This window comes from Ostrinia nubilalis, chromosome 25 (assembly GCF_963855985.1).
Source record: "Ostrinia nubilalis chromosome 25, ilOstNubi1.1, whole genome shotgun sequence".
Classification (NCBI taxonomy): domain Eukaryota; kingdom Metazoa; phylum Arthropoda; class Insecta; order Lepidoptera; family Crambidae; genus Ostrinia; species Ostrinia nubilalis.
Window position 1 is genome coordinate 1884310 of NC_087112.1, and position 24607 is coordinate 1908916.

The 24607-nt window shown below is 37.3% G+C and overlaps 2 protein-coding genes across 2 annotated transcripts in view; one reads left to right on the forward strand and one right to left on the reverse strand.

Annotated features, from left to right (window-relative positions):
* Nucleotides 1-2499, reverse strand: part of LOC135084313 (muscle calcium channel subunit alpha-1-like) — a 90176-nt gene extending 87677 nt beyond the window's left edge. The window contains exon 1 of the mRNA XM_063979116.1: nt 2179-2499. The gene's annotated coding sequence lies outside the window, so the exon portion shown is untranslated. The remainder of the gene's footprint in view (nt 1-2178) is intronic.
* An 8175-nt stretch (nt 2500-10674) lies between these two features.
* Nucleotides 10675-24607, forward strand: part of LOC135084058 (uncharacterized) — an 86990-nt gene continuing 73057 nt past the window's right edge. The window contains exons 1-2 of the mRNA XM_063978801.1: nt 10675-10849; nt 22135-22258. Of these exons, the coding sequence (XP_063834871.1) occupies nt 22202-22258 (57 nt within the window). The 5' untranslated portion in view covers nt 10675-10849; nt 22135-22201. The remainder of the gene's footprint in view (nt 10850-22134; nt 22259-24607) is intronic.

Below are 24607 nucleotides of genomic sequence, written 5' to 3' on the forward strand. Positions count from 1 at the left end.
TTGAAACAGGGACGCGCGTGATAAAGTTTTCCTGTGACATAAAAAAATCCACGCTGGCGAAGCCGCAGGCGGAAAGCTAGTATTCTATTATGTACCCATTCTGCATGTTCAAATCTGTTGCTTCAGAAGACATTTATTAGTTTTTACTGAAACACAAATTGATGTCCGATAAATATTATGAATTCGAGTTTGATTCATAATATTGGATGTTGTTTCATAATACAACATTGCGATGGATATTTTAGTAATTTCTTCGTTCACCTCGCAACGCGTTGCTTTTAAATAACAAGACAAAATTATGTGTCAATTTTATACACGTTATATTTTAGCGTAAACGCGTTATTTATCTTTCAATATCAGGAAAATCGAGCTCAAGTAAATGTACAGAAACAATAAAAAACATACATGAAATCTATTGGGTTGGTACATAACGTCAATAAAGTTTTTCACCTTGAACAGATAACAACGTAATAAGGTTAAAAAAAAAAGGTGGGAACTATATTCCCTCACTGTCTTATTAAGCAGTAAGCTTCTATGCTTTTCGTTCCCAGTGTTTTGATTGATGGTCGTAAAGATAAGTAGAGTTTGTAGGTAGAGGCTGGTTATGGAAAACATTGTGAGATAACCTGCTGCGAGATTGATCTATGGGGAAATGCCATACATAGATAAATAGGTATAAATACGTATTTGCCCAAAAACTGACATAAATACAAAACCACGGTAATATTAACAAAATTAAAGGAACTTCACTGAATATTAAGGGCTTTTTCCCAAGGAGCTAGAGCTAGGAACTGGAATTCTCTGCCTGCAGCTGTCTTTCCTGAACACTATAATCCGGGCCTTTTCAAGGCGAGAGTGAATAGGCACTTACAGGGCAGATATATATGTACCATCCTAGACTGCATCTTACTTATCACCAGGTGCGATTGCGGTCATATACCTGCCCTGTCTTGAATAAAAAGGAGACATCCCGTTTTTTGCAGGAACCGTTTTTTGCTGGGTTCCCTGTTTTATGTTGACATCATAACAATCTATGATGTCATAGTAAGTATTAAGCTTGATGTGCCATCGTCTGTCAGCGAAAGGTCACTGACTGACTCACTCACTCATCACGAAATCTCAGAAACTACAACTACTAGGAGTCTCAAATTTTGCATCGGGGTTCCTTTTAGAGCGTAGATGCTCACTAAAAACGGATTTTACGAAATTCCACCCCTAAGGGGGTAAAACGGGATCCACGCGTACGAAGTCGCGTTCGGTTGCTAGTCATAAATAAAAAACCGTTAAGTCCTTTTTATATTATTATGTCAAGTACCTATTTAATATTAACAGTGTTAACCTCTTAATCGCCATAAAATTTCTTTATAAAGTTTGTTTACACTTTAACAGTCTGTTCTATAAGCGGGAGTTAATTTGGTATTGTTATGGCTTCCATATTTAACTTTTAACGCAGTTAAACAGCTCTACGTTCTAATTTCTAGTAAATTTGTTTATACTTACCATTAGGTCAATAAGGTCGGTTTTTAAGCCGTCGGTTATCTTTTAACTGAACAATAAAATTGACATTTTGACATAATTTCCCATACTGGAACGGCCAATGTGCGAAACTATTCTTCAGTTAAAAGTTATCCGACGATTGAAAAATCAGCCTTTAGTCATTTTAACTTTCCATTAACAAAGAGAAAGAAAGGAGAAATTAAGAGAGAAAGAGAGAGAGAGAGAGAGAGATTATTTTATGGTAAATATTTGCAATTCCTAGAGAATGTTGAAGATCTATGGTGGATAGATTCGTAATGGGTTGAGCTTCCATTGTTTTCCTCATAAATAATGCATTTCCACTTTATTTTCAAATCTGGATTTTACAGGTCACTGATGTGTTAACCCTTTAACTGGTATAGAGAAAAATATTTTTATTCGATTTAAGCCTTATGTTATCTTACTAAAGTTCAAAATTAAAGTAAGCCTCCACCAAGCAAAAACTTAATATTGATGTTTCAATGATTCGCTATAAAATAAAATAAAATAATGTAAAACATCATCCCATTATGATAAAAATGTCACGGAATAAACAATTAAAGAACCCTGGGCCCTTAAAATAGAAATTGCTAGAAGTTTCCGACAATAGAGCATATTTATCACTACAATCTAATTGCATTACAAAAATAGTCAGTACGTTACCTATTCGAATTGCGAATCCCAAAATCCAAAGACAATCACTTTCTGCGTTTCATCACTAACACTTAATCACTGGCCATTAAAAAAGTGTCCATAGGCTGAACAATACCGAGGCTATTTGTCACCGTACATTCTCAGGTCCCAACACTAGTAACGGACTAAAAATAAACATTTCACAAAACGTCACATCCAAAAACGAGGTTTTAACCAAAAAAAAAGAAAAAGTCAGGTTACTTTTCGGTAGCTAACGTTGCTGCCCGAAAAAATATGATAATGTTTTATTTTTAAATTGAGTGCTGGCCGGGCGCGCGCGTCCGCGGAAAGCGAAGCTCGAAATTCGAATTTAGGTTAGAATCCGCGGGTTATGGCGCCACGCACACATGCGCGCGCCGCTGTAAGGACAAGGGCAAAGATTAAAATAGACAAACAGAAAAATCACTACTTTCTGATCAAGTTTCAAGGGAAGTTTCAGTTTGAGTAAACCGTATGAAATAAAAACGTTTTCATGTTATAACTTTGATTGAAATACTGAAAAACGATAAGCTGTGAATAGTAGACGTTATACTTTCTAATAGTAAATTAGTTTCTCGAATTTGGCATAACAACGAATGTAATAAAATATAAAAATAACAGTCTATTTAGACTGTTATATATGAGAATTAGGCGTCTACCTAAAACTGGTCATTGTCAGAATTAAAGGTAAGTAGACGAAGCTGTTATACAATTTTCCCAAAATTTGTTAAAATCTAGATCAAGCGTATCCGTACACCCTGCAACCCATATCATGATTCTCACAAAAAATCTGTCTTGAAGCTTCCTTAGGTATAAAACATGTCACTTGATGGTGTCAACATGGTTTTTCTGGAGATATTTAATCTTTGACTGGAACGCACACATACGCAGGGACTTCTGGCAGACTCCGTGGCTTTACGTAGCTCGCACTCGCCATAATACTGAAAATACTCGGATCGACCACGCCATGGCGGTACCAGTGGAAAACTACTCGATGCGAACTCGATGGAGCTTTATCTCGATTGTGTCGACTAAGGTCAACTAAGTCTGAGTTGCACCATCTTTAACAAATTACTGAAAATTCTCGGGTCGACCACGCCATCGGCGGTACCAGTGGAAAACTACTCGATGCGAACTCGATGGAGCTTTATCTCGATTGTGTCGACTAAGGTCAACTAAGTCTGAGTTGCACCATCTTTAACAAATTACTGAAAATTCTCGGGTCGACCACGCCATCGGCGGTACAAGTGGGAAACTACTCGATGCGAACCCGATGGAGCTTTATCTCGATTGTGTCGACTAAGGTCAACTAAGTCTGAGTTGCACCATCTTTAACAAATTACTGAAAATTCTCGGGTCGACCACGCCATCGGCGGTACCAGTGGAAAACTACTCGATGCGAACTCAATGGCGCTTTTTGACGTTTGTGTCAACTAAAGTCAACTGAGAGCTTTATGAGCTTTTATCTCTGTTTCCTGCTCTCATCTTTCTCCAATGCATTTAGTGGGATTTAGTTCTCTCCATCCAAAACACAATTCTATTTTTTAATAGTTACAATTATGTGATTTTGAACATCAAAAATAATTTTGATCGGCCTGTCACTTTTTAAAATAGACTAAGAACTTTCAAATTGAAATTCAATTGGTTTTAGACCCGGTTTCCATCAAAGCGGAGCTGAAAATTGTTTTGAATAACCAATACGATTTCATTATTTCTACTTCGGTCCGGTCTTCTGTCAAATTCTTTAAAATTTGACGCTCCGACTTTTCTGCACTCTGCTCCGCTCCACTTGGTGAAAACCGGGCCTTAGTAGAAGCTGTCCAGTAAATTGTCTTTTGAAATTTCTCTTTAGATAGTAGCGTTGATTACACCTAGAAAATATTATCGAGAGACGGTTTGGATATCAAAAGTTTTATAAACTTATAAAAGGATGAAACTCACAATATTTGTTGACTTCTAAAATAATTTTGAATTTTAATATTGCCCTTTCCTTCCGTTGTCACGTCTTAGAGGGGGCACTACCGTACATTCAGTTCTGCCAACGTCTTAACAACACATTTATATCTAGAGTCTAGATAATAATATGTGTCTAGAATCTAGACAGACAATCTCACCAAAGCACCCCGAGTTCCAATGGTACCCGCAAGCAGTGTTATCTCAAATCAGTGACTCAACTAATAGATCGGGAGATAGTTGTTGCAACTAACCGATCCCGTCCAATAAATAACACCTACTTGAGTGTTGGATCAATTTTGTTCAGATTATGTTTATTTTTATCCTATTTTTTAATTTATTGATAACTAACACCCGAATTCACAAACGATTCGTCCTGCTTAAGTGAAGCAGAAAATCTAACGCACAGCATTGAATAGAGCTCTATGACTGGTTCGTGTGTGTCCACGCGCACTGTGAGACCTCATAGTAATGTTTGTGAATTCGGGCGAAAGTGTTTTAGAGAAGTTTTTCCGTTACGTTTATCGGTCAATGACATCGAATACCCTATTCTGGTACACCCATGGCACTATTTCAGAGTTTTTCATGGTGTGTACTAAGGGACACGCTCTGCCAATGCTTAGTGACTACCTAGGCTTGGCCGAACACGTTTGTGTGGGCCTAATTAGTGCTAAACATGTCACGTAATGAGCGAACATGTCATATTCAATACAATAGCTGCGTTATAGCGACTGACATTTAGCTCAGCGTAAAACACGAGCACAAAATGTCCACGTAAATTATTCTGATTCATTAAGGTTCCAATTTCAATGAAAAAGGTATTAAAATTTTGCACGTGACTATGCTACAGTCACGTGGAGATTAATCTACAAAAAGGGGAATTTTCCAAAGCCGTTGATTTGACTTTTTTGTTTTATGTATTCTAGCGGCCACCCGCGACTTTGTACGCGTGGACCCCGTTTTACCCCCTTAGGGGTTGTTATTTTCTAAAAACCATCCTTGGATTTCAACGAACACAAAATAAATTGGTAAAATTGGTCCAAGTGTTGTTGAGTTAAGCGCTTACCAACATATTTTGCGATTAATTTTTATATTATAGATCGTTGAAATTAGTTTACCTATTATGAGTAGTAATAAATTGATCAGCCAATATCAACACCTCCAATTACATAACCTTCCAATCTCCAATAAGCTGGGGGCCAGCTGAAAATCATTGCTTGTAAAAATTAATTCCCATAAAGCCCAATTTATAGTCAAAGAATGTAATGTGTCTTGTAGACTTGAATATATACTCGTACTTACTCAGGTACAGTGACTTGACATCCAATAAAGTAAATGATGAATCAAAGTAAACCATCTTATTCCGTCAAAATCGTGTCTGAAAATGACAGTGTGTTGTGTACGAGGCGTCGACAGCCTCGTGAATCGTCTTGAATAAATATGTTTTTCGCCACTCCACCCTTGGGTGTTGAATCATTTTGTTTGTTTCTCTTATTTTAGACGCAGCTCGCTACACACGCGTGGATTTGGACTGAATGGGATGGACGTATTCACAAACGATGCTTGCTTAAGTGAAGCAGCAAATCGAACGCACAGCGTTGAATAGAGCTCTGTGATTGATTCGTGTTCGTCCACGCGCACTGTGAGACCTGATAGTAATGTTTGTGAATACGGGTATGAATGTCTGGAATAAGTATTTGAAATAATACAGACTGAATTTCAGTTTGTGAGGACTCTTTCAAAACTGTAAAAATTACGAGAGATAGGAAAAGTCTCGACGAATTAGCAAGCTGAAGTGGCAATGGGCAGGGCACATAGTACGCAGAACTGACGGCCGATGGGGCAGCAAGGTTCTGGAGTGGAGGCCGCGTACCGGAAAACGCAGCGTGGGACGTCCACCCACAAGGTGGACCGACGACATCATAAAGGTAGCAGGAAGGCGCTGGACGCAGGCCGCTACCAACCGGGCAACATGGAAAGCATTGGGGGAGGCCTATGTTCAGCAGTGGACGTCCTATGGCTGAGATGATGATGATGATGATGGAGAAAAGTCTCGCTAGCCACAAGACGTTTCAGTATAAACTAAAAAGGTTTCAATACATTTTTGAAAATACAAATTCGAGCTAGGAATCAAATACGAAGCTTTGAAACAATAATACTCAACCTGTATACCATCAATATGCATAGCTTTCTTTTTAATAGACAAATTACTGAGAAGTAATGAATTACGGTGAACCAAAAGAAAAACGAAAACATTTAACATAATAAGCAATTTATAAGCTTTCAGTATCAATTTATCTAATATTATAGTAATCCAAAAGTAACCCTGTCTGTCTGTTACATCTGTATAGAGATAGTTTGAGGGCTAGTACCCACAGTATTCCAGTATTGCAGGATCTAGTAATGCAGTGTCCCGTAAAACTGGACTGTCGGAACACACATTATGTGTGTTTGAGATTCAAATTACAAATTCCAACGGATCGGTTTTTTACGGGACATTGCCTACGGGATGTTCTTGTGAATATTCAGTCATTGGAAAAAACAATCCTTGAAAGTTCTTAATGAATTCGTTCGTTCGTTCGTTCGTTTCAGCCAAATGACGTCCACTGCTGGACAAAGGCCTCCCCCAAGGTTTTCCACAATGAACGGTCCTGCGCTGCCCGCATCCAGGCTCTTCCCGCGACTTAATGAATGAATAATTACTTCAAATGCAAACAGTCACCTTTTTGTCTCCATCAGTCGCGTTGTTTATATGACGTTATCTATACTATCTTATACTAATATTATAAATGCGAAAGTAATTCTGTCTGTCTGTCTGTCTTGCTTTCACGCCTAAACCACTGAACCGATTTTGATAAAATTTGGCATTGAGATAGTTTGGGTCCCGGCTCCCGGGAAAGGACATAGGATAGTTTTTATCCCGGTTTTTGAAACAGGGACGCGCGCGATATTGATTTTCTGTGATAGACAAAATTCCACGCGGGTGAAGCCGCGGGCGGCCGCTAGTAATTAATAAAATATTGCCGAGTGTGTATCTCTCTTTCAAATATTACTTATAGCCCTGCCTGCCACGAGTCATTGCGTCTAGTATAGTGATATTTCACCTCAGGCAAAGCTTCAATAAACAAAAATCTTTGGCGTAGCCGACACAAATTACGTGTGATCATTTATGTAATAATAAACTAATGTAGCGAGCGATGTCTTTCTGGCAGATAGCGCTCGTCTATTTCTGACACTGATCAATCAAATCAATGGCTGCTGTGGGTATTCCCACAGAATAATAATAAGTACTACGTACAGAAGTTTTACTTCGCGAAGGTATTTAAAAAAATGTATGCTCAATGTCATTAACAATATGGTGTAATTTAGCCTGTCTCAAGAGTCAAGCACCATTTTGTTGACCAAACGTCAGTGATCGGCACTGCGCCGAAGTTATAGGGCTGACTTCGGTAAAATGATGTGACGTGAGGTGCCAAACTGCGGAAAATGGCGGAGGAAATATATGATTTAGCATGAATTATCATGAATAATATTAACTACTTATTTACCTCTCAGTGTCTTGAGGCAACTTAAAAAAGTACATTCTGTGTTTTTATTATTATTTAGGCAGTTAAATACTGCACAGTATTTAGTACACCATTTTCTTTATTTTCTTCCATTATACACAAGAATACGCGTGCGTGAGTCAATGTTCGCTCATATGTGAGGCCTTGTCGAATAGTATCCTGTAGGTGGGCCATCGTGCGTGTTTTGTTTTCGATGTAAACTCGCGGAGATGAACACGCCTGGTATTCCCGCGTGTTTTTAACAACAGATTTAACACATCTTAAAATGTACGACGTATAATACCTGGAATAAGTATGGAAGCGAGCGAAAAGCCTCTTGTTCCCAACGAGTCACACTCAACGAGTAACCCTATTAATCGTTGGGAAAAAAATCCCATCAAGTCACACCGTTTCTCAATATGACCGAAATTGTCGTACGGAATCCTTCGTGCGCCAGTCCGACCCGCTCTTGTTCATTTTATAACTTTTGGGAAATACAAACGTGATATTTGTGGGCCCTTTTTGTTGTGGGTTTCCTATTGTACTCATTTTTGTGGGTACGTATTGTAGTGGTTAAAGCTACACCGTCAAATTTAACGTCGGTGACGTCATTTGCTCGTAAGTTCTCTCGTAAAGTTGATCGTCAACTCTTTAATTGAACTTCCAAGGACCATCATTGATTGGTAACAGCTAAGTTACTTACGTATTGAAGCTTTTTGGCAAAGAGGTGGTTACTAAACTGACCTCGTAAATAAAAAAAATAATTAAGTAAAAGTAAATTAAGTTACAATTAATTACCCCGGTAAACGAAGTAAACGAAAAAGTGACATTGAAAAACAAATATAAATGGACAAAACATAGAATTGGTTAGCAACCATCTAAAAATAACTACATCAATTAATCATTGTTGTTCTCCTAAATTAATAGTAATTATTACATAACGGACTACTTAATATTACATAAAAATACATTACTTCATTATCTTAGAGGAAAAACATCAAGAAAACAATTTGTGTAATAAATAATCTAAACATTCGGTAAACAAGAAAATAAGCTGCGAAATCCTACCACAAAGTAATAAATATTATCACAGAATAATATGTTGATATTATTAATAAAACCATTTGCTTGCGCCATCTACGAGAATACTACGAAACAAAAGTCTACTGAAAGCTCTACGAACGCGTCCACGTAGCAGTGTTCTGAAACAGCGCTACGAAATCTCGTAGCTGTTTATAAGAGCGCCATCTCACGACGTTGGGTTGAAACGCGTAAAGCATTGCTAAAAATAGCTTAGGATAGTGCTAGAAGTTTGCAATAGATGGCGTTAGTAGTAGTCTGCTGAAAGTTCTTGAGAGTGCATTTACCTCTGAAAGGACTCTCGCAAACTAATTCATACTATTATATTATTAATATTGATTGGAACTATTCAGACCTCTTCAATTAGTGCCTCTTCATAGAATTTGTGGCACTCCCTCTCCTTATGATGGGTTCTTACGTTAAATTAATACCACCAGTGCAGGCAGATAGTTATTTGGAAAAATCAGTCTTTGTAATTTAAAATTAACTCAAAATTGCCGTTACTGTCTACCACCAACGATGACATTGTAGGAATCAATTATCATTAAAAAATAACTCAAATAAAGAGTTATCTATTTCCTTAAGCAGCACAATTTGACCATGAACGAACATAGTCTATTTTCTTTTGCTTTTCGTGTGTTTTGTAAACAAATAAGTAAACTATGTTTTATACCAATGAGACACATTTTATTAGACACAAAGCGTGCAAGCTCACAATTAAAATTTAACTATTTGAGTTAACATTTCACACTGCGTATTTCGCCGTGGTGGAAAAATGTATTGCGGCAAAAGTCACCTACCTCTATCAATGTTTTCAAGGATACCCAACACCTTTCAGTTTTTTCTAAGCGTTAAGCGATCTAGACTGGTAGTTCTCCTATTTTAGATGCCTATAAGAGCGAGAATCCCAAAACGGATCATCGTTATCCTTTGATTTGACGTTGATCGAAGGCCCAACAAAAAGAATCAACGAATTCAGTTCTATCCATCTCTTTTATGCATTCTGGTATGCTTGCATGAGTAAGAGGGATAGATGACGAATACAGAAATCGTTTTACTAGACAGTCTCCAACTTTATCCCGACGTTATTACTAAGGTATACCTTTGTGCATTGTGACTCCTAATAAAACTTTTTCTGATCTTTTAAATTTCTCAATAATTAAAGATAAAAACATTGCCCTTGATGTAATTTCAGCAAACTGGCAGATGAAGAACAAAATACATCATAGAGTCATTGTCTATGATTGTCTCTGCATAGACTTTAAATAATTATGCAAGGGACATCCCGATTAATGTTCTACTTTACCCGACCTAACCCAGAATGCAGTTCAACATAAAATAAATGCAATCTTATGCTGCATTGCGCCAGTCAGTTGCAATTGCAATAACACTACTACTGTGCTCAAGACATTCACCCCGGGCTAAATCTTACGTAAACTGACATAGTACACGCTATAATCACCTCTAATCTCAAAAATATAAAGCCTTTAATGACATCAATCAATTTTGATACAGTTGCGATAAAATGTTAAGTCAAAACAAAATTTTGTCTCGATAAATAAGCCGGCACACAGTTTCACGACAACGTAGGCGGTGTAGCATAATTTAAAAGCAAGGTAACCGAAAATGAAGATATAAAATCGATAAACCCGCAATTTACATTCGAATTATCGCTGACAAATGTCATTTTTCGCGCCGAAACGCTAAACGTCAGTCGGCCATTTTGGTTTACCCGATTGGCGCGCGTCGAGGGTTGTTGCTCGTTGAACGGGCGGATATATCGCCGTCTCTTTCACGTCCGTTACATAATACGGAAATGGGTGAGCAGTGTTATGCTCTGTGGCGGGTTCCGCATGCGGCTCGGGCCTCGGGGTGGATATTGATTTTTCGCTGAGTATGCAGTAGTCGCCGAAGAAGCCGGGTCCTAGCGCGAAAACACTTACACCGCGCTTCGCGTTTAGCAAAAAAAAATAGGTTTCCAAATTCCATTCTCGATTTCTGCTGCTCCGTTTTAAGTTCCGCAGTAAAACAGTTCAGAAATTGCTTTAGTGGGTGTGAAAAGGAGCCGCTGGGAGACTAATTTCGTAAGTTCAGTTATCTCATTTTATTTCTGTGGCACAGTTCTCATCAATTTTACGATGCTGTCAGGCATTTTTTATCAAGCATTCGTGGTTTTCTTTTGTCTTGCAAATCTGGGATCACGCAGAATGATTTTTGGGGCGTGTTTCACGTGTTTTAATTACTGTCAGCTGATGTTGCGAAACGTCAAAATTGGGTCCCCATTCAAACGTGAATTCCCACAACCTGTAGCGATACAAAACTCGAATATTTGAGCCAATTAAAAAGCAAATTACTTACCAATCTGCTAATTGTCGAATTTTGGCGATAGACTCTCGCCCTGTGTACCGTATGATGCACGTTCATCTTGTCACTTTTTTAGAAAACTATCAAAAATATATTAAAAAAGTTTTTATCACACGTTCAAATCACACCAGGGTTGAGAAGCCACTGATTTACTGGATCGCAATGATGCTTATACATCGCTGCTCCTATAAGGATCTAGGTAGATATCTGTGATAATAGAGGGGCAATGTATGGGAGCCTGGGCGAATGGGCTGCAAGGCTGACGTCATGGATCGTTACCACCATATTATTGACAGTGGTGACGTCACTCGTCCTCCGGCCCGAGGGTACGAGCAATTATTCCTGGATGAATTCAGGACGACCGCAATTACGGACCTCGTTAAGATAAGTAATGGGATGAGGCTTTATTCGTGATACCACGTTTATAATAATGAGATTAGCGTTCTGGGAAATCTGGGAAGCGTTGCTGATCCCTTTAGAAATTCATTAGTTCCACCGTCCCTATATTATTTCCTTTATTGTTGTTATTATTGTGAAGTACACGTTAAATTCAAGTTACAAAACTTCTAATTATAATGGATTAGGTAATTGGATTTCGTAGCAAACTAGAACTGGCAAATAATCATTTTAATGAATGATTGCCGTATTGTTTCTATTAAAAATAAATAAATATTAGTAAATAATAATAGTGGGCAGGCCCTCCACTAGGTGGACCGACGATCTGGTGAAGGTGGCACCTGGATGCGGGCAACGCAGGACCGGTCTATATTGGAAATCCTTGGGGGAGGCCTTTGTCCAGCAGTTGGACGTCATTTGGCTGTCAACAGTCAATCATCTTCCTGTAAGAAACAAAGTTGACCAGATCAACGTTCCTTCCTTTAAATGGTCTTTAAAAGAACACTAACCAACCTTTTATCGTCATCATTTCAGCCTTTGCCAGTCTTCTGCTGTACATAAGCCTCCACAAAGAGCGCAACAAAACCCTGGTACCCTGCTTCATCTGACCTCTATCATCATCTTATAAAGTCGTCGTTCCATCAAACAGGAGTCATACCACACTAGGTTTACCAAAACGTGGTCTTTATTTTGATTTTCACCATACATCAGTACACGGTACTATTCCCACCTCTTGTTCCTATCGCTGCAACTCCTGTGTAGCCAGGATCTACAGCTAGACCGCCATCGCCACCGCATCGGTACTGCGACAGATATGTGCAGCCAATTCCCACTTTAGCTTATTACAATATGGTCTGGACTGGACCTTTGGTTTACTGTTTACGATTTTCGTTTTACGATATTCCAAATCAACATAACCATAGCTCACTACACTTCTACACTAATATTATAAAGAGGAAAGATTTCATTGTTTGTTTGTATTGAAATACTGGACCGATTTGAAAAATTCTTTCACCATTTGAACCCTACATTATCCCCTATGATCATATGCGATACGAAGTTCGCCTGATCAGCTAGTGTATCATATATTTTTTTAAAACAAAGCAAGAACTGCACTATAAAATATGGTTCTCATTACGCCAATGCAGTGTGTACATTTCAGCAAATGACCCTCATTTAACCGAAGAGTTTCATACTTTTTGCCCAATAAAACCACTGCAGAACTCCCCACTGCCTAGGGAGGTTCGACCGGCCCCCCACATAGCCTTCGGAACGCCGATAACTTCTATACTATCTTGATTACTTCTCATAATAGTAAATAAATTGCCTTCTAGTTTACTCATACTTATTTCCCAAGAAATAGGTACAGTCAGCGTTAGTTCGTGAACCTAAGTAGCCAAAAAGCTTGCACCACTTTTTTTGTTGCCAATTTTTCGGCCACTTTGTTGTCACGAACTGTTTGACGCTGGTTGTACCTACTTTTAATCATTCATTTAACGTTAGAGAACCTAAGGAACTAGCGACCCGCCCCAAATTTGTACGGGTGCTGTGTATGTATTATGCATAAAAACCTTTCTCTTAAATCACACTATTTATTGCTGAAAACTCCATAGAAATCTTTGTGTAGTTTAAAAGATCTAAGCGAACAGACAGAGAAGAGAGAGAGAGAGAAGCATCTTTTTTTCTACTATAAGGCGATAAACAAAACTCGATTCAATACTTAAATACAGCTAACACCTTAGTATTTAAAGATCACCAATCACAATTGAATAAATTTTTGAGTGTAGATTCTTCATATTTGAGCGTAGTTTTAAAATCGATGGGTGCCGGGAATAAAGCCACAATCGACAAAACACAATTTTACAGGAGAAGAGATTTAGTGTCAATTTTGAATAATAAATTCTAAACTACGAGGCGTATCAAAACGGTTTGTATATCAAACGATGCGTTATTTTTTCTGGAGTAACATTTAATGTGCATAAGGTTATAGTGCTTAGAATATACTTTAAAAAAAGGTAGAAATACATATTGCCGCTTCATACATTGAAAGTCGGTTCCGTAAGAGTCCATTGTGGTTTTATTCCGGTAAAAAGTGTGCAATTAATCAAACAGCAATAGTGTATTGCAGCCTCAGGCGCTGATCTGATGGATACAGTAATAGCCGTTTGCTTGTAGAAGATTTAAATAAAAGTTTTAACATTGTATATGGCACGATTATTCCGGTCAACAAATTTTAAATGATGAATGGGAATAACGATTCAATATCCATAGTGCTTTTGGTAAATCAGGCAGTTTCAAAGATAAAATTCTGAAAAAAATTCAAACGGTGTATAGGGACCCGCAGTTTACTAAAATCACTTAATCGGAAAACTGCTGCTATGGCTATTGCGGCTTTATTCCAGGCACCCATCGAAATAGTGTCCAATTATTTTTGTTTTTGTGGATATTCTTGCAAGTAACTGGACACGTTGGCTTTCCAGTGAGAAAAACAACAAAAGTTATGAAACTCCTTTGTCAAAAAAGAGGATGTTTATCGTCTAAAAAGGAAGAACAACGCCTCCATGATGCAGTAGAGAGTTCTAAGACAATTACAACATTTGCCAAAACAAAAAAAAATTCTGGTGGTCATCTCATTTCTGTTATTAGGTAGGTACTAGCTATGCCCGCGACTTCGTAAAATCCGTTCTTAGCGGATGTTTACACCCTATATTGTGCTATAAAGAACCTACCTGTCAAATTTAAAGTTTGTAGGTGTTAAAGTTTCTGAGATTTCGTGATGAGTAAGTCAGTCAGTGACCTTTCGCTTTTATATTTAAAGATAGATGCCAGAACATCAACTATACAGATCTTGTGTAGAGAAGCTATTTTATAAAACATGTATGTATAATCTGATGAACTGCTTGTCTCTACATCAGAGATTTCTATCAAACAACCCCATTTCTTAACCCCAAGGATTTGCTTATAAATGCAATCTTCAGCTGAATAACTTTCAGGAAAATGAGAATGATATACGGGAGACATATTCGAGTGAATATTTTATGTGAGATTTTCTGCTTAGAATTTTTCTTTGGGTCTTTAAGTATTTGGGGGTTAGCTGTAAAACACGAATCTTGCTTTTTGTTGAAGTATTATTTCTTAAAAAGATTAAGACCATGTTAAAAGACTGGCTACACAATTTTAACAATCCTTAATCGGTTTTATTTATTACTTACTACTTCTTCTGCTCACGGCTTCACCAACGTAAAATTTTGGGTTACAGAAAAACTTTACCACGTTCCTTGTTTAAAAAACCGAGATAAAAACTATCGTTTAAGTCCTTTCCCGGGACACAAACTATCATCATAATCGGTTAAGGCCCGATTCGACCAAACTTTTATCCGAGAATAACTCCTGGTATAACTGGTACATTAACAGTTTTAGTATGGGAAATATGTCAAAACTGACGATTTATTCTGAGATTAATATTTACTCTTGTTTGGTCGAATCCACCCTTAGTGGTTTAGGCGTAAAAGCGTAACAGTCAGACAAACAGAGTTAGTTACTTTTGCATATAATGTTAAAGTAGGGATTAGGGACTACAGAGCGTAAAATGTCCAAGGATATTATTATTTAATGAGGCAAATAACATACCTGCCTACTGAAGGACTATTTGACTTCACTTTTACCTTGAAAACTTTCCTAGCGATATTTTGCCTACAGTTACAACTTTGTTCTTTATTGTCGAACTTTTAATGCCCATAATAATTTGCGCAAACCATTAATTACTTGTAATTTATTGCAAAGTAAAAGTTGACTTTAAAATATTTTACCATATTTGAGGTTTTACCTGGTTTTACCTATCGCCATAGTTCAAGCTAATAGTTAAGTATTAAGTTTAACTGTACTTATACTCACCTATACCTACTCGTATAATAGGTAATACTTATGTACGAGTATGAGTAACTACTCGTTACTACAATTTGGACCCAAATTAGATTCCACGGCTTTCAAATTTTTTTTACTGTGACCTTTGCCGTTTTTTGCGATACATTTTGGGAAGCTCAGTTCCATTATACATGTATTTTACGTGCACTTCTTTTAAATTTTCATTGACACAGCATTTTCTACATTTTGTAAGTAAGCATAGAAAGTAGAGGTATTTATCTCTACAGAACCGGTAATCAAAACACATATAACTCTCGTTTTAACTGCTACCTATACCCTATTTGTCGTTCGAGTATCGTTAGGGAGTTGGAAGCGCGCCACCCTAGGGAGGTATGTGTAGACTTTTATTAGGACGTGGGTTATATTAAATAAATATTCGGTTATAGCTTTCGTTTCATCAAACATTATCGTGGATTCTTTGAAACTATATTTTCGAGATAAAATTGACAGAGATAAGTTAGGAATTCATTAGAGAGTTTTGAATCTTACATAAAATGAAGAGTAAAATAAATGCATTAATTTCAGTACAGAGTTCGTAGTTTTTTTAACAGTGTTCTTAAAAACTATGTCAGTGCATAAACTGTAGTATTTTAATGTCTTCGACGAGCTGAATGATCTTCTTCATCTGCTAAAAGAGTGCTTAAGAAAACGCGTTAAGCTGTTTTATTATTTTGAAATAATGCGTAATACCTTTAAAATTTTAGATTCATCATAAAACATCTACACATACGTACTCGTAGTAAAACTTTTAGGTTGCATCCCCCTTATTTGACAAAGCTCAGCTCAAAGCACAGCCTCACCAAATCAATTTGTATTCCTAAGGACCCCAAAATCTCCCTCCAGACTTGCAGCTCCCGAGTCCAGTACGTATAGAGATGGCAGGGTTCCAATATCCCATATAACGGTAATGTAGGGTGGCAAACTTTAAAATGCTGAAAAATATTTTTCTGGAATATTCGTAAAAATATGGAAATCATTGGGGGAGGCCTTGTACGTTCAGCAGTGGACTTCCTGTGGGTGATGTGATGGTGATTCATATATTTTTTTTAAATAATCTGAAAGTTGGGGTTCGTTCGTTCGTTTCAGCCAAATGACGTCCACTGCTGGACAAAGGCCTCCCCCAAGGTTTTCCACAATGAACGGTCCTGCGCTGCCCGCATCCAGGCTCTTCCCGCGACCTTTACCAGATCGTCGGTCCACCCAGTAGGAGGCCTGCCCACGCTACGTCTTCCAGCCCGTGGTCGCCACTTGAGAACTTTCCTGCCCCAACGGCCATCGTCTCTACGAGCTATGTGCCCCGCCCACTGCCACTGAAAGTTGGGGTAAATTGTTACAAACCGGAACTATTCCCACTTTTAATTATCACAGACTTTCTACAGGAACCAGGACTGGCTTGATTGCCAAAAACCCAGAATGCAAATGGTTTGTTTATTGTCCTGAATAAATAAATAAATAAATGCCATATATCAACAAAATAAAATACCACAGTGTCTTAGCTGTAAAAAAATCCGTGCGTGTAAAAAAATAAATCGCTTTGTAAAGTTCTTTTAAATGTCGTAGTACAAAATAAATATCTACCTTACATGCTGTCCTAACACTTTCACCTGCGGCCTACTATGTCTTTAAATACCTTGTAAAGCAAAATTTTGAAGGTCAAAAGACCGGAAGTGTCCGGAAATATCCAGAAGAATGGTAACCCTACTTATGGGTCCCGGAATTGCGTTTAAATCGTTTCTACCCTCAAGACGAGTCGTTAGGTTTGAATTATGCGGTTGAATATTGCGGCTGTAAGGGGAAATCTTGTGGCCTGGAAGGGAATCGGAAATATTAATTTTCTGCAAATCATAATCACAAAGAGATGTCTAGCCAACCCAAATCCGCCTATTCGCATTTTCTAGCATTGCTGCATTTTTGCATTACAAGGATAAATATTTTATCCTTTGAAGATCTTTGAGTGACAGGCATAGCCCGCTAATGTAGCAAATTGAAGTGGCAATTTGATATTTATTTTTCTCAAAAGATTACAAAAATCACTTACAGAGAAAATACATAATAATAATAAATACTCTTTATTGCACATCAAAGAACAGAACAGAAAGAAAAGGAACACATAAGGTACAACTAGGCGGTCTTATCACTATGAAACGATCTCTTCCAGACAACCTATGGAGAGCTAATTAACTGGCATTTTCCAATGAAAAATGTAGAAATGTTCTCGAAAAGAGACTAACGCCCGTATTCACAAACGATGCTTGCTAAGTAAAGCAGCAAAAGGAACACATAGCGTTGAATAGAGGTCTGTGATTGGTTCGTATGTCACCCTGTGCGTTCACGCGCACTGTGAGACCTCATAGTAATGTTTGTGAATACGGGCGTACATCTCGGCAAACATACGCCCCACTATTCGATGGATTGACCACTTCAAGGAGATACTCGTAGTAGCCGCTTTATAAAAAACGTGAGATCATGCTTCTCCTTGAGAGAGGTTGTAGAATTGGATTATAAGGGACGAAAACACGTGATAGGAAAAGCTATGTGACAGACTGAAATCCACAGAGGCGAAATTGTTGTAGACGCTAAATTGTTTTACTATTCATACCTACATCGTTATTCTAAAACAAATCTCTAGACATAGCTCTAGCTAGCTATCTACATTAAACGTTTCATATGAGATGTTGACTCTACAGTCGCTACCACATCAGTCTACATTTTTATTGCAAAACCGCATCTATTACGACCATATAAGACACCACAGTGTAAGCTTGATGTGCCTTCCATACAATCACAGTCTGAAATTTCGGGCTATAAAATGTAAGAGGGCTGCATTGACTTGGATGGGGGCCAATTTTTTATTTTACATTCATATGTCGAAGCGGGAGGAATAAAGTTGATGTAACGATGCAGAATACTAAGACCCAGACAGTACTATTAATGTGAAAGTAAGTCTGTCTGTCACGATTTGGCGTCTGAACTAATTTCACGTGTCTTCTTTCAGATGGAAAGCGATTAAATCCCAATTTAATAGTTTTATAACCATTAAAGTTGGCTCGAGCGTAACTACCTGGTCGCTTTAAGAAGAGACACTGGATCCTTCTAAAGACACATTTTTGGGGTAAAGTTTAGAACTAGGCTTTCAAATAATACTAATATTATTGATGGGTAGTGGATGATGATGATGGAGATGCATACGTTTGAAAGTGTTTGCGTGTTTGTCGCGGAAGGTGCGATTTATTTGACGCCGAGTGTAGTACCTACATTAACTGCAATGTAACTGTATGTTGTCAAAAATAAAGACAAAAATAGTTAAGTACACAAAAAGTTACTCTTACAATTCGTAATTTTATTGTATTATACTCGTAATAGATAAATGTAATTATGTACCATAGTAAACCTCTGCTTATAACTTGCGCCTGTATTTTAAACTTGTTGAAACTATGTTATTTAATATACATAGTTTGTAAGTTTGACATGGGTTTCCAGTAGCTCCATCACTCAATGTAGTGATAACATCAGTTTCATAACTTTACTAATATTGTCAGAAGCGAACAATACACCTGTCAAAACTATCACCCTTGAAATCCATTCTTCAATACAGACTGACTGACTGACTGACTGTCATAGTGATCTATCAACGCACAGCCCAAACCACTGGTCGGATCGGGTTGAAATTTGGCATGCAGGTAAATGTTATGACATAGGCATCCGCTAAGAAAGGATTTTACGAAACTCCACCCCTAAGGGGGTAAAACGGGATCCACGCGTACGAAGTCGCGGGCGGCCGCTAGTTAATATTATTACGTTTTTATGCTTTAACCACTGAGCTGTTTTGATAGAGATGCTTTAAGGCTGGGTTGTACCATCTTACTTTAACTTTAACAGACGTCAAAAGTCTGTCAAACTTCATACAAAAAACACCGGTTATGGTTATAGTCACGGTTAAAATAAGTGGTGGAACTAAGCCTAAGACTGAGTGTTTTTTGTATGGAGTTTGACAGATATTTGACGTTTGTCAAACTTAAATTAAGATAGTGCAACCCAGCCTAAGACACAAGGAAAACCAAAGAACAGTTTTTAACGGGGTTTTTAGTATTTCTGTGACAAAAATATATGTCTTAAGTACCTTATTTTCATAATAAACGATAACATTGTAAACTTTCATCAAAATCCGCGAAGTATTTTTGCCTAGAAGATTCACAAACATCCAACCCAAAATTTTTAAGTTTGTACTCACGCTCTTCGTACGTAAACGTATCGATCGACTGTCATTTGTATTTTTAATAACTATATTTAAATCTGTAAGGTATCCTCAAATTATGTATATTCGTAATTTACAATCATATGATTACAGGTATATACCTGTATTAGGTATTTATGACAATTTGAGTAAATGACTGCGGTCACGCGAATCCATCATCATCAACACAAATGTACTGATATGTAAAACAATCTGAAATGACAGGATTGCTCGAATAGATAATTTATTATTTTATTGATAATAAAGTCCAATATTTTTGCGTAAATGCTTTAAATAAGTAAAAGCTTTACAAGGAGTAGGTACTTTGTATTTTAAAATGTGCGTAAAAAAGTACAAATTCTGACAGACACAAGATATTAATTTTTATCTTTTACTGTAAAACTAAATCAAAAATTTCACTGAGTGGGTACCTAGATCTTCGATTTTATTATCTGTACGGCTAGCACGAACAACTTTCGAGTTTGAATCGTTTGCGTATTCGAATCGCCATCAAAAGATTTAGTACGAAAACTACAACTGCGCCCTTGTGAACGTGTCGTAAAGTGAACCTAGTATGAGATTATGGTCGCACGAAACTTATTTTGAGAATCAAAATTGTCACATTAGCGTTTAATTCGAAGGTTAAGTATAGAGTTTAGTCGAATACGCAAACGATTCGAAGACGAAAGTTGTTCATGCTAGAGGTACTGGTATAAATCTACGTACGGTAACATAAAATCCACTATAATGTATTAATTAAAACATTATTAGGTAACGTACACCAGCTACAATACCTCGCAAAATTTTGCAAAACTACTTATGCAAACTTTCGTTATTTTGACTTTACACATCTCTCTTACTTCTACCAGCATCCCACCATAAGTAAGAGAGAAACAGTTAAACATGTCGACATCTCTACAAAGTAGGACCTCTACTTGATGTCCAACTTCACCGCCACTTTGATATTAGCCTCTATATGATGTCCATCACGCTACTTTGGTAATAAATACCGTGTCAATAAGGCATAGTTTCCCAACCAGGACAGCAGCCCCCAAGAGGCTTTGTGTTGTCTGCGTCAAGGATATTTTGCAAATTATAATGTCTGTCAATGACGTGCGGTGGCATACTTAGGTTTTTAACCATAGTTTAACCTATTTTTATCTATTGATTTTAGAATACCATTATTAAACACGCGTTACTTTGAAAACACAACGAGTGTGTTTCAAAATGTCTATAAATGTTTTGACACTGCGGCTTAATACGTTATTAATGTTTAAGAAGATTTTATACAAGAAGTATATCGCTATATACGAGTACCTTCTACATTATGTTTTACTTTGCATTTGAGTTAGTTTGTTTCAAGTTTATAAGGCTCTCGCTGAAATTACATTGAAACTTAATACAAAAATCTTGTTCATGTCAATTTTTTTGACCTAAATATCAGGTGCGATTGTGGACAAGTACCTGCCTTGTTATGCATTTAAAAAAAAACTACGTGCCTATTTCCAGTGTATCGCAATCTTTAATGTGTGTAAATTCCTCAGCAAAATTTAATTGTAAAGTACCTAAACCATTCAAGTTCTTACATAAATAAATATTCATGGCATCACAGCACTAAAACGTTGAGAACCATAGCACAAACTGTTTATTTCCATCCTCAGCTTCAATATTAAGTGCAAGCCAATAAACTCCGTAAAAGGTTTTATTTTAAACGCGAGAGCTTCATACAATATTCGTGGGAAGAGTGGGATCGCTTTAGAGTTTATTTTAAAGTGTTAGCAATATCTATGTTATTTTATAGCTGAACTATGCAATACTCATTATTATGGCTGAACCAAGAGGTTTGTGCAATTGACAGCACATCTGAATATACGTTTATGTTAGAAAATGGCTGCCAAGTAGGTACTTACATTATACTTAAGCAGTGTTTAGTTTGATGTTAGGTTGTCTGTAAATTTTCTGCTCGTATTTTTTGTTTCTAATTGCAGTAAAAAGGCGCTTAGAAAAGTTTCTGAAAATCTGTAAATAAATCTAAACTTGTTTACCTACTTAGTTTAATTAATGTTTACAGTTTTTAAATAATAGCTATCCTTAAATGAATTGGTGTCAGTCAGTACTGTTTGTTAATACTTAAATATTTATTTAAGTGAAAGTATTTGTATTATTCTTCTTCAATTTACGAAATTATTTTGGATTTTACTCTGTATCTTTTGTCTTTTCAATATCTTTATTTACTTATGTTGTCTCTTTGTGATATTATTCTGCTTTCTTTTTTTTTTCATTTTCTTGCTTTTTTTATTTGTTTCTTCCTTTTCTTTCTTGTTTCGTTTTAGTTTCTTTTTTCTTTGTTTAAAAATTGTCTTCTTTTCTTCCTTTTCTATCTATTTTTCGTATCTTTTCTCCAATTATTTTTTCTTTTCTTCAATATTAACTTATTTCTCCTTTTTCCAGCGGCGAATGCACCAGGAGTTGAGCCTCGCGGCGTAACAGTGAGTGCCGGCCTCGGAGGAGCCACCAGATGATCGGCTCGTTCTGGAACCTGTGCCGCGCATGCCCGTCCATGCCCGTCGATAAGGTCAGTGGAGAATGAGCTTTATGATAATGACTTAGGATTTAATTTGTTATTCTCTTTGTCATTAATAAGGAAGGACTACTTCTGCTGCAGAAGTCTCGAAAATGAAATTAATACGAATTAATTATTAATGAGTTACGAAGCAATTTATTATTCTTTTGTAATAAAAAAGAACTCCTGCCTTAACCAACGCAAAATCTAGAACGTCTGTTGAAAATTCTTAATGTTGTGCAGCTTACAATCCAACTTGTTAGTAACTCCAATATCAACATAATAATATGATCATCATTATAATAAACTCAAATTAACTGAAAAAACTCACTTTCCCTAATTTAAAAGGTTTTCATTGTCAACAATGACATCCCAGAAGTGGCTTATGACAAACACTTTTAGTAACATGATACTTACTTAGGCATTCCATCTTAAGCATCACTGTCATAGTGACACAGAAAAAAAATTGCAGTTTGGACACCCAATATTCCATCTAAGGAGGTACTTTTATTCAAAAGTGCTTAGATAATACAACTGAGCTTTACCTAATAACCTCTAAGAAATTACCTCCCAGCAATTAAAAGGCTTTAAGCGTTAATTTTCCAGCGAACAAACAGCAATTTCTTTAGCTAATCAAGAGAAATGAGCGTTTGCACGGAAAATCTAGATTTTCCGAGTCTAGACTTGTCGCTAAACTGGTCCACAGACTGATTGGATTAGGTCCTTCAATTAGTCAACGTCGTAGATAGAGGTTGGGAATCATTTATCGTCGGCGTCGTCGTCGAACAACGACGTATCTGCAAAATGTTAAGTTTCCAGGAGAGCGTTTTGAAGTTTTGGAACCGGTTTTTTGTGTCTACAAAAAAAACTACTTGGCTGATCGGTTTCAAATTTGGGGATGTTATAAACATAAAGATGTTATTTTATATAAACTATGTACCCATCTCCAAAAATACTTAGTTTTTTGTAAAAATCACATGCGTCATTGTTCTATGGACAATTTGAGGATGTATGTGATAAACCGTCGTTGTTCTGCGAATTTTTTTAATCAAATATATGACGTATGTCACTTTTAGTCATTATTCTACGGAACTTCTGCCATAAGTACCCGTCGGATGATGAAGAAAGTTGGAGAAAATAAATATAAAACATTGTTTATTAGGTTTCATTATTAATTAATTTATAAATAAAGACAATGGGTATCAAAGAAAATTAACAAAAATCAAGGATAGATAAACCACATCCATGATAAACTGCGGCAGGTTATGCAGAAGATCGAAGAGTATAACTTGCCACTATGCTTGGAGTTCGTGGACTATGAGAAGGCCTTCGATTTGATCGAGATTTGGGCAGTGCTGCAATCTCTCCCTGCACCGCGGCCGTATTGACTCTCGTTACATCGAGGTACTGAAGTACTTCTACATGAACGCACCAATCCGGCCCGAATACAGAAGCAGAGCACGAGCGCGATTCCACTACAGCGAGGCGTAAGGCTGGGAGATTTTATACCTATTTCCAAAACTGTTCACCTGTCCAACTCCTTGAATGAAAGGATTCGGCATAAATATCAACGACGAGTACAACACTCACCTTAGGTATGCCGACGATAATATTATGGTCATGGCAGAATCTTTGGAAGACCTCGACACAATATTAAAGACCTTAATCGAGTATCCCAACGGGGCCTTTGGATGAACATGGAAAAAATGAGCTTATGTCGAATGTCCATGTTGCACCCTACCCAACTTCGGTTGGGATCTCAATTCTTGAGATTGTTGACAAGAAGGATGTCTACCTTGGACAAAAGATTTAGCTAGGTAGGTCCAACTTCGAGAAAGAGGTCAATCGACGAATCTACCTCGACTGGGCAGTATCCGGAAAACTAGACATCTTTTCGTCCAAAATCCTAAAGTGCCTAAAGACGAGAGTCTACCATCAGTGTGTGTTACCCTATTATAGGTCCAAAACGTTGGCTCTCAAAGAAGCTCAAAGTTGCACGGCGTGCTATAGCAAGGGTTATGTCAGTGTTTCTTTACGAGATCAAATCATAAATGAGGGAGGTCCGTAAACAAACTAAAGTCGATGACATATCCCGACAGATTAACATGCTGAGTGACAATAGGCAGGACACATAGTACGCAAAACTTACGGCCAATGGGGCACCAAGGTTCTGGAGTAGGCTGCATACCGAAAAACGAAGCGTGCGACATCCACCCACAAACCAAGGCGGAACGATAATCTCATAAAGGTAGCATTAAGGCACTGGATGCAAAAACTATCACTTATAAGATCTTGCATTTTTTGAATAATGTTGGGATCTGCTTGAAAGGGTAAAGGGGGCATTGATTTGACGGTGTAAGT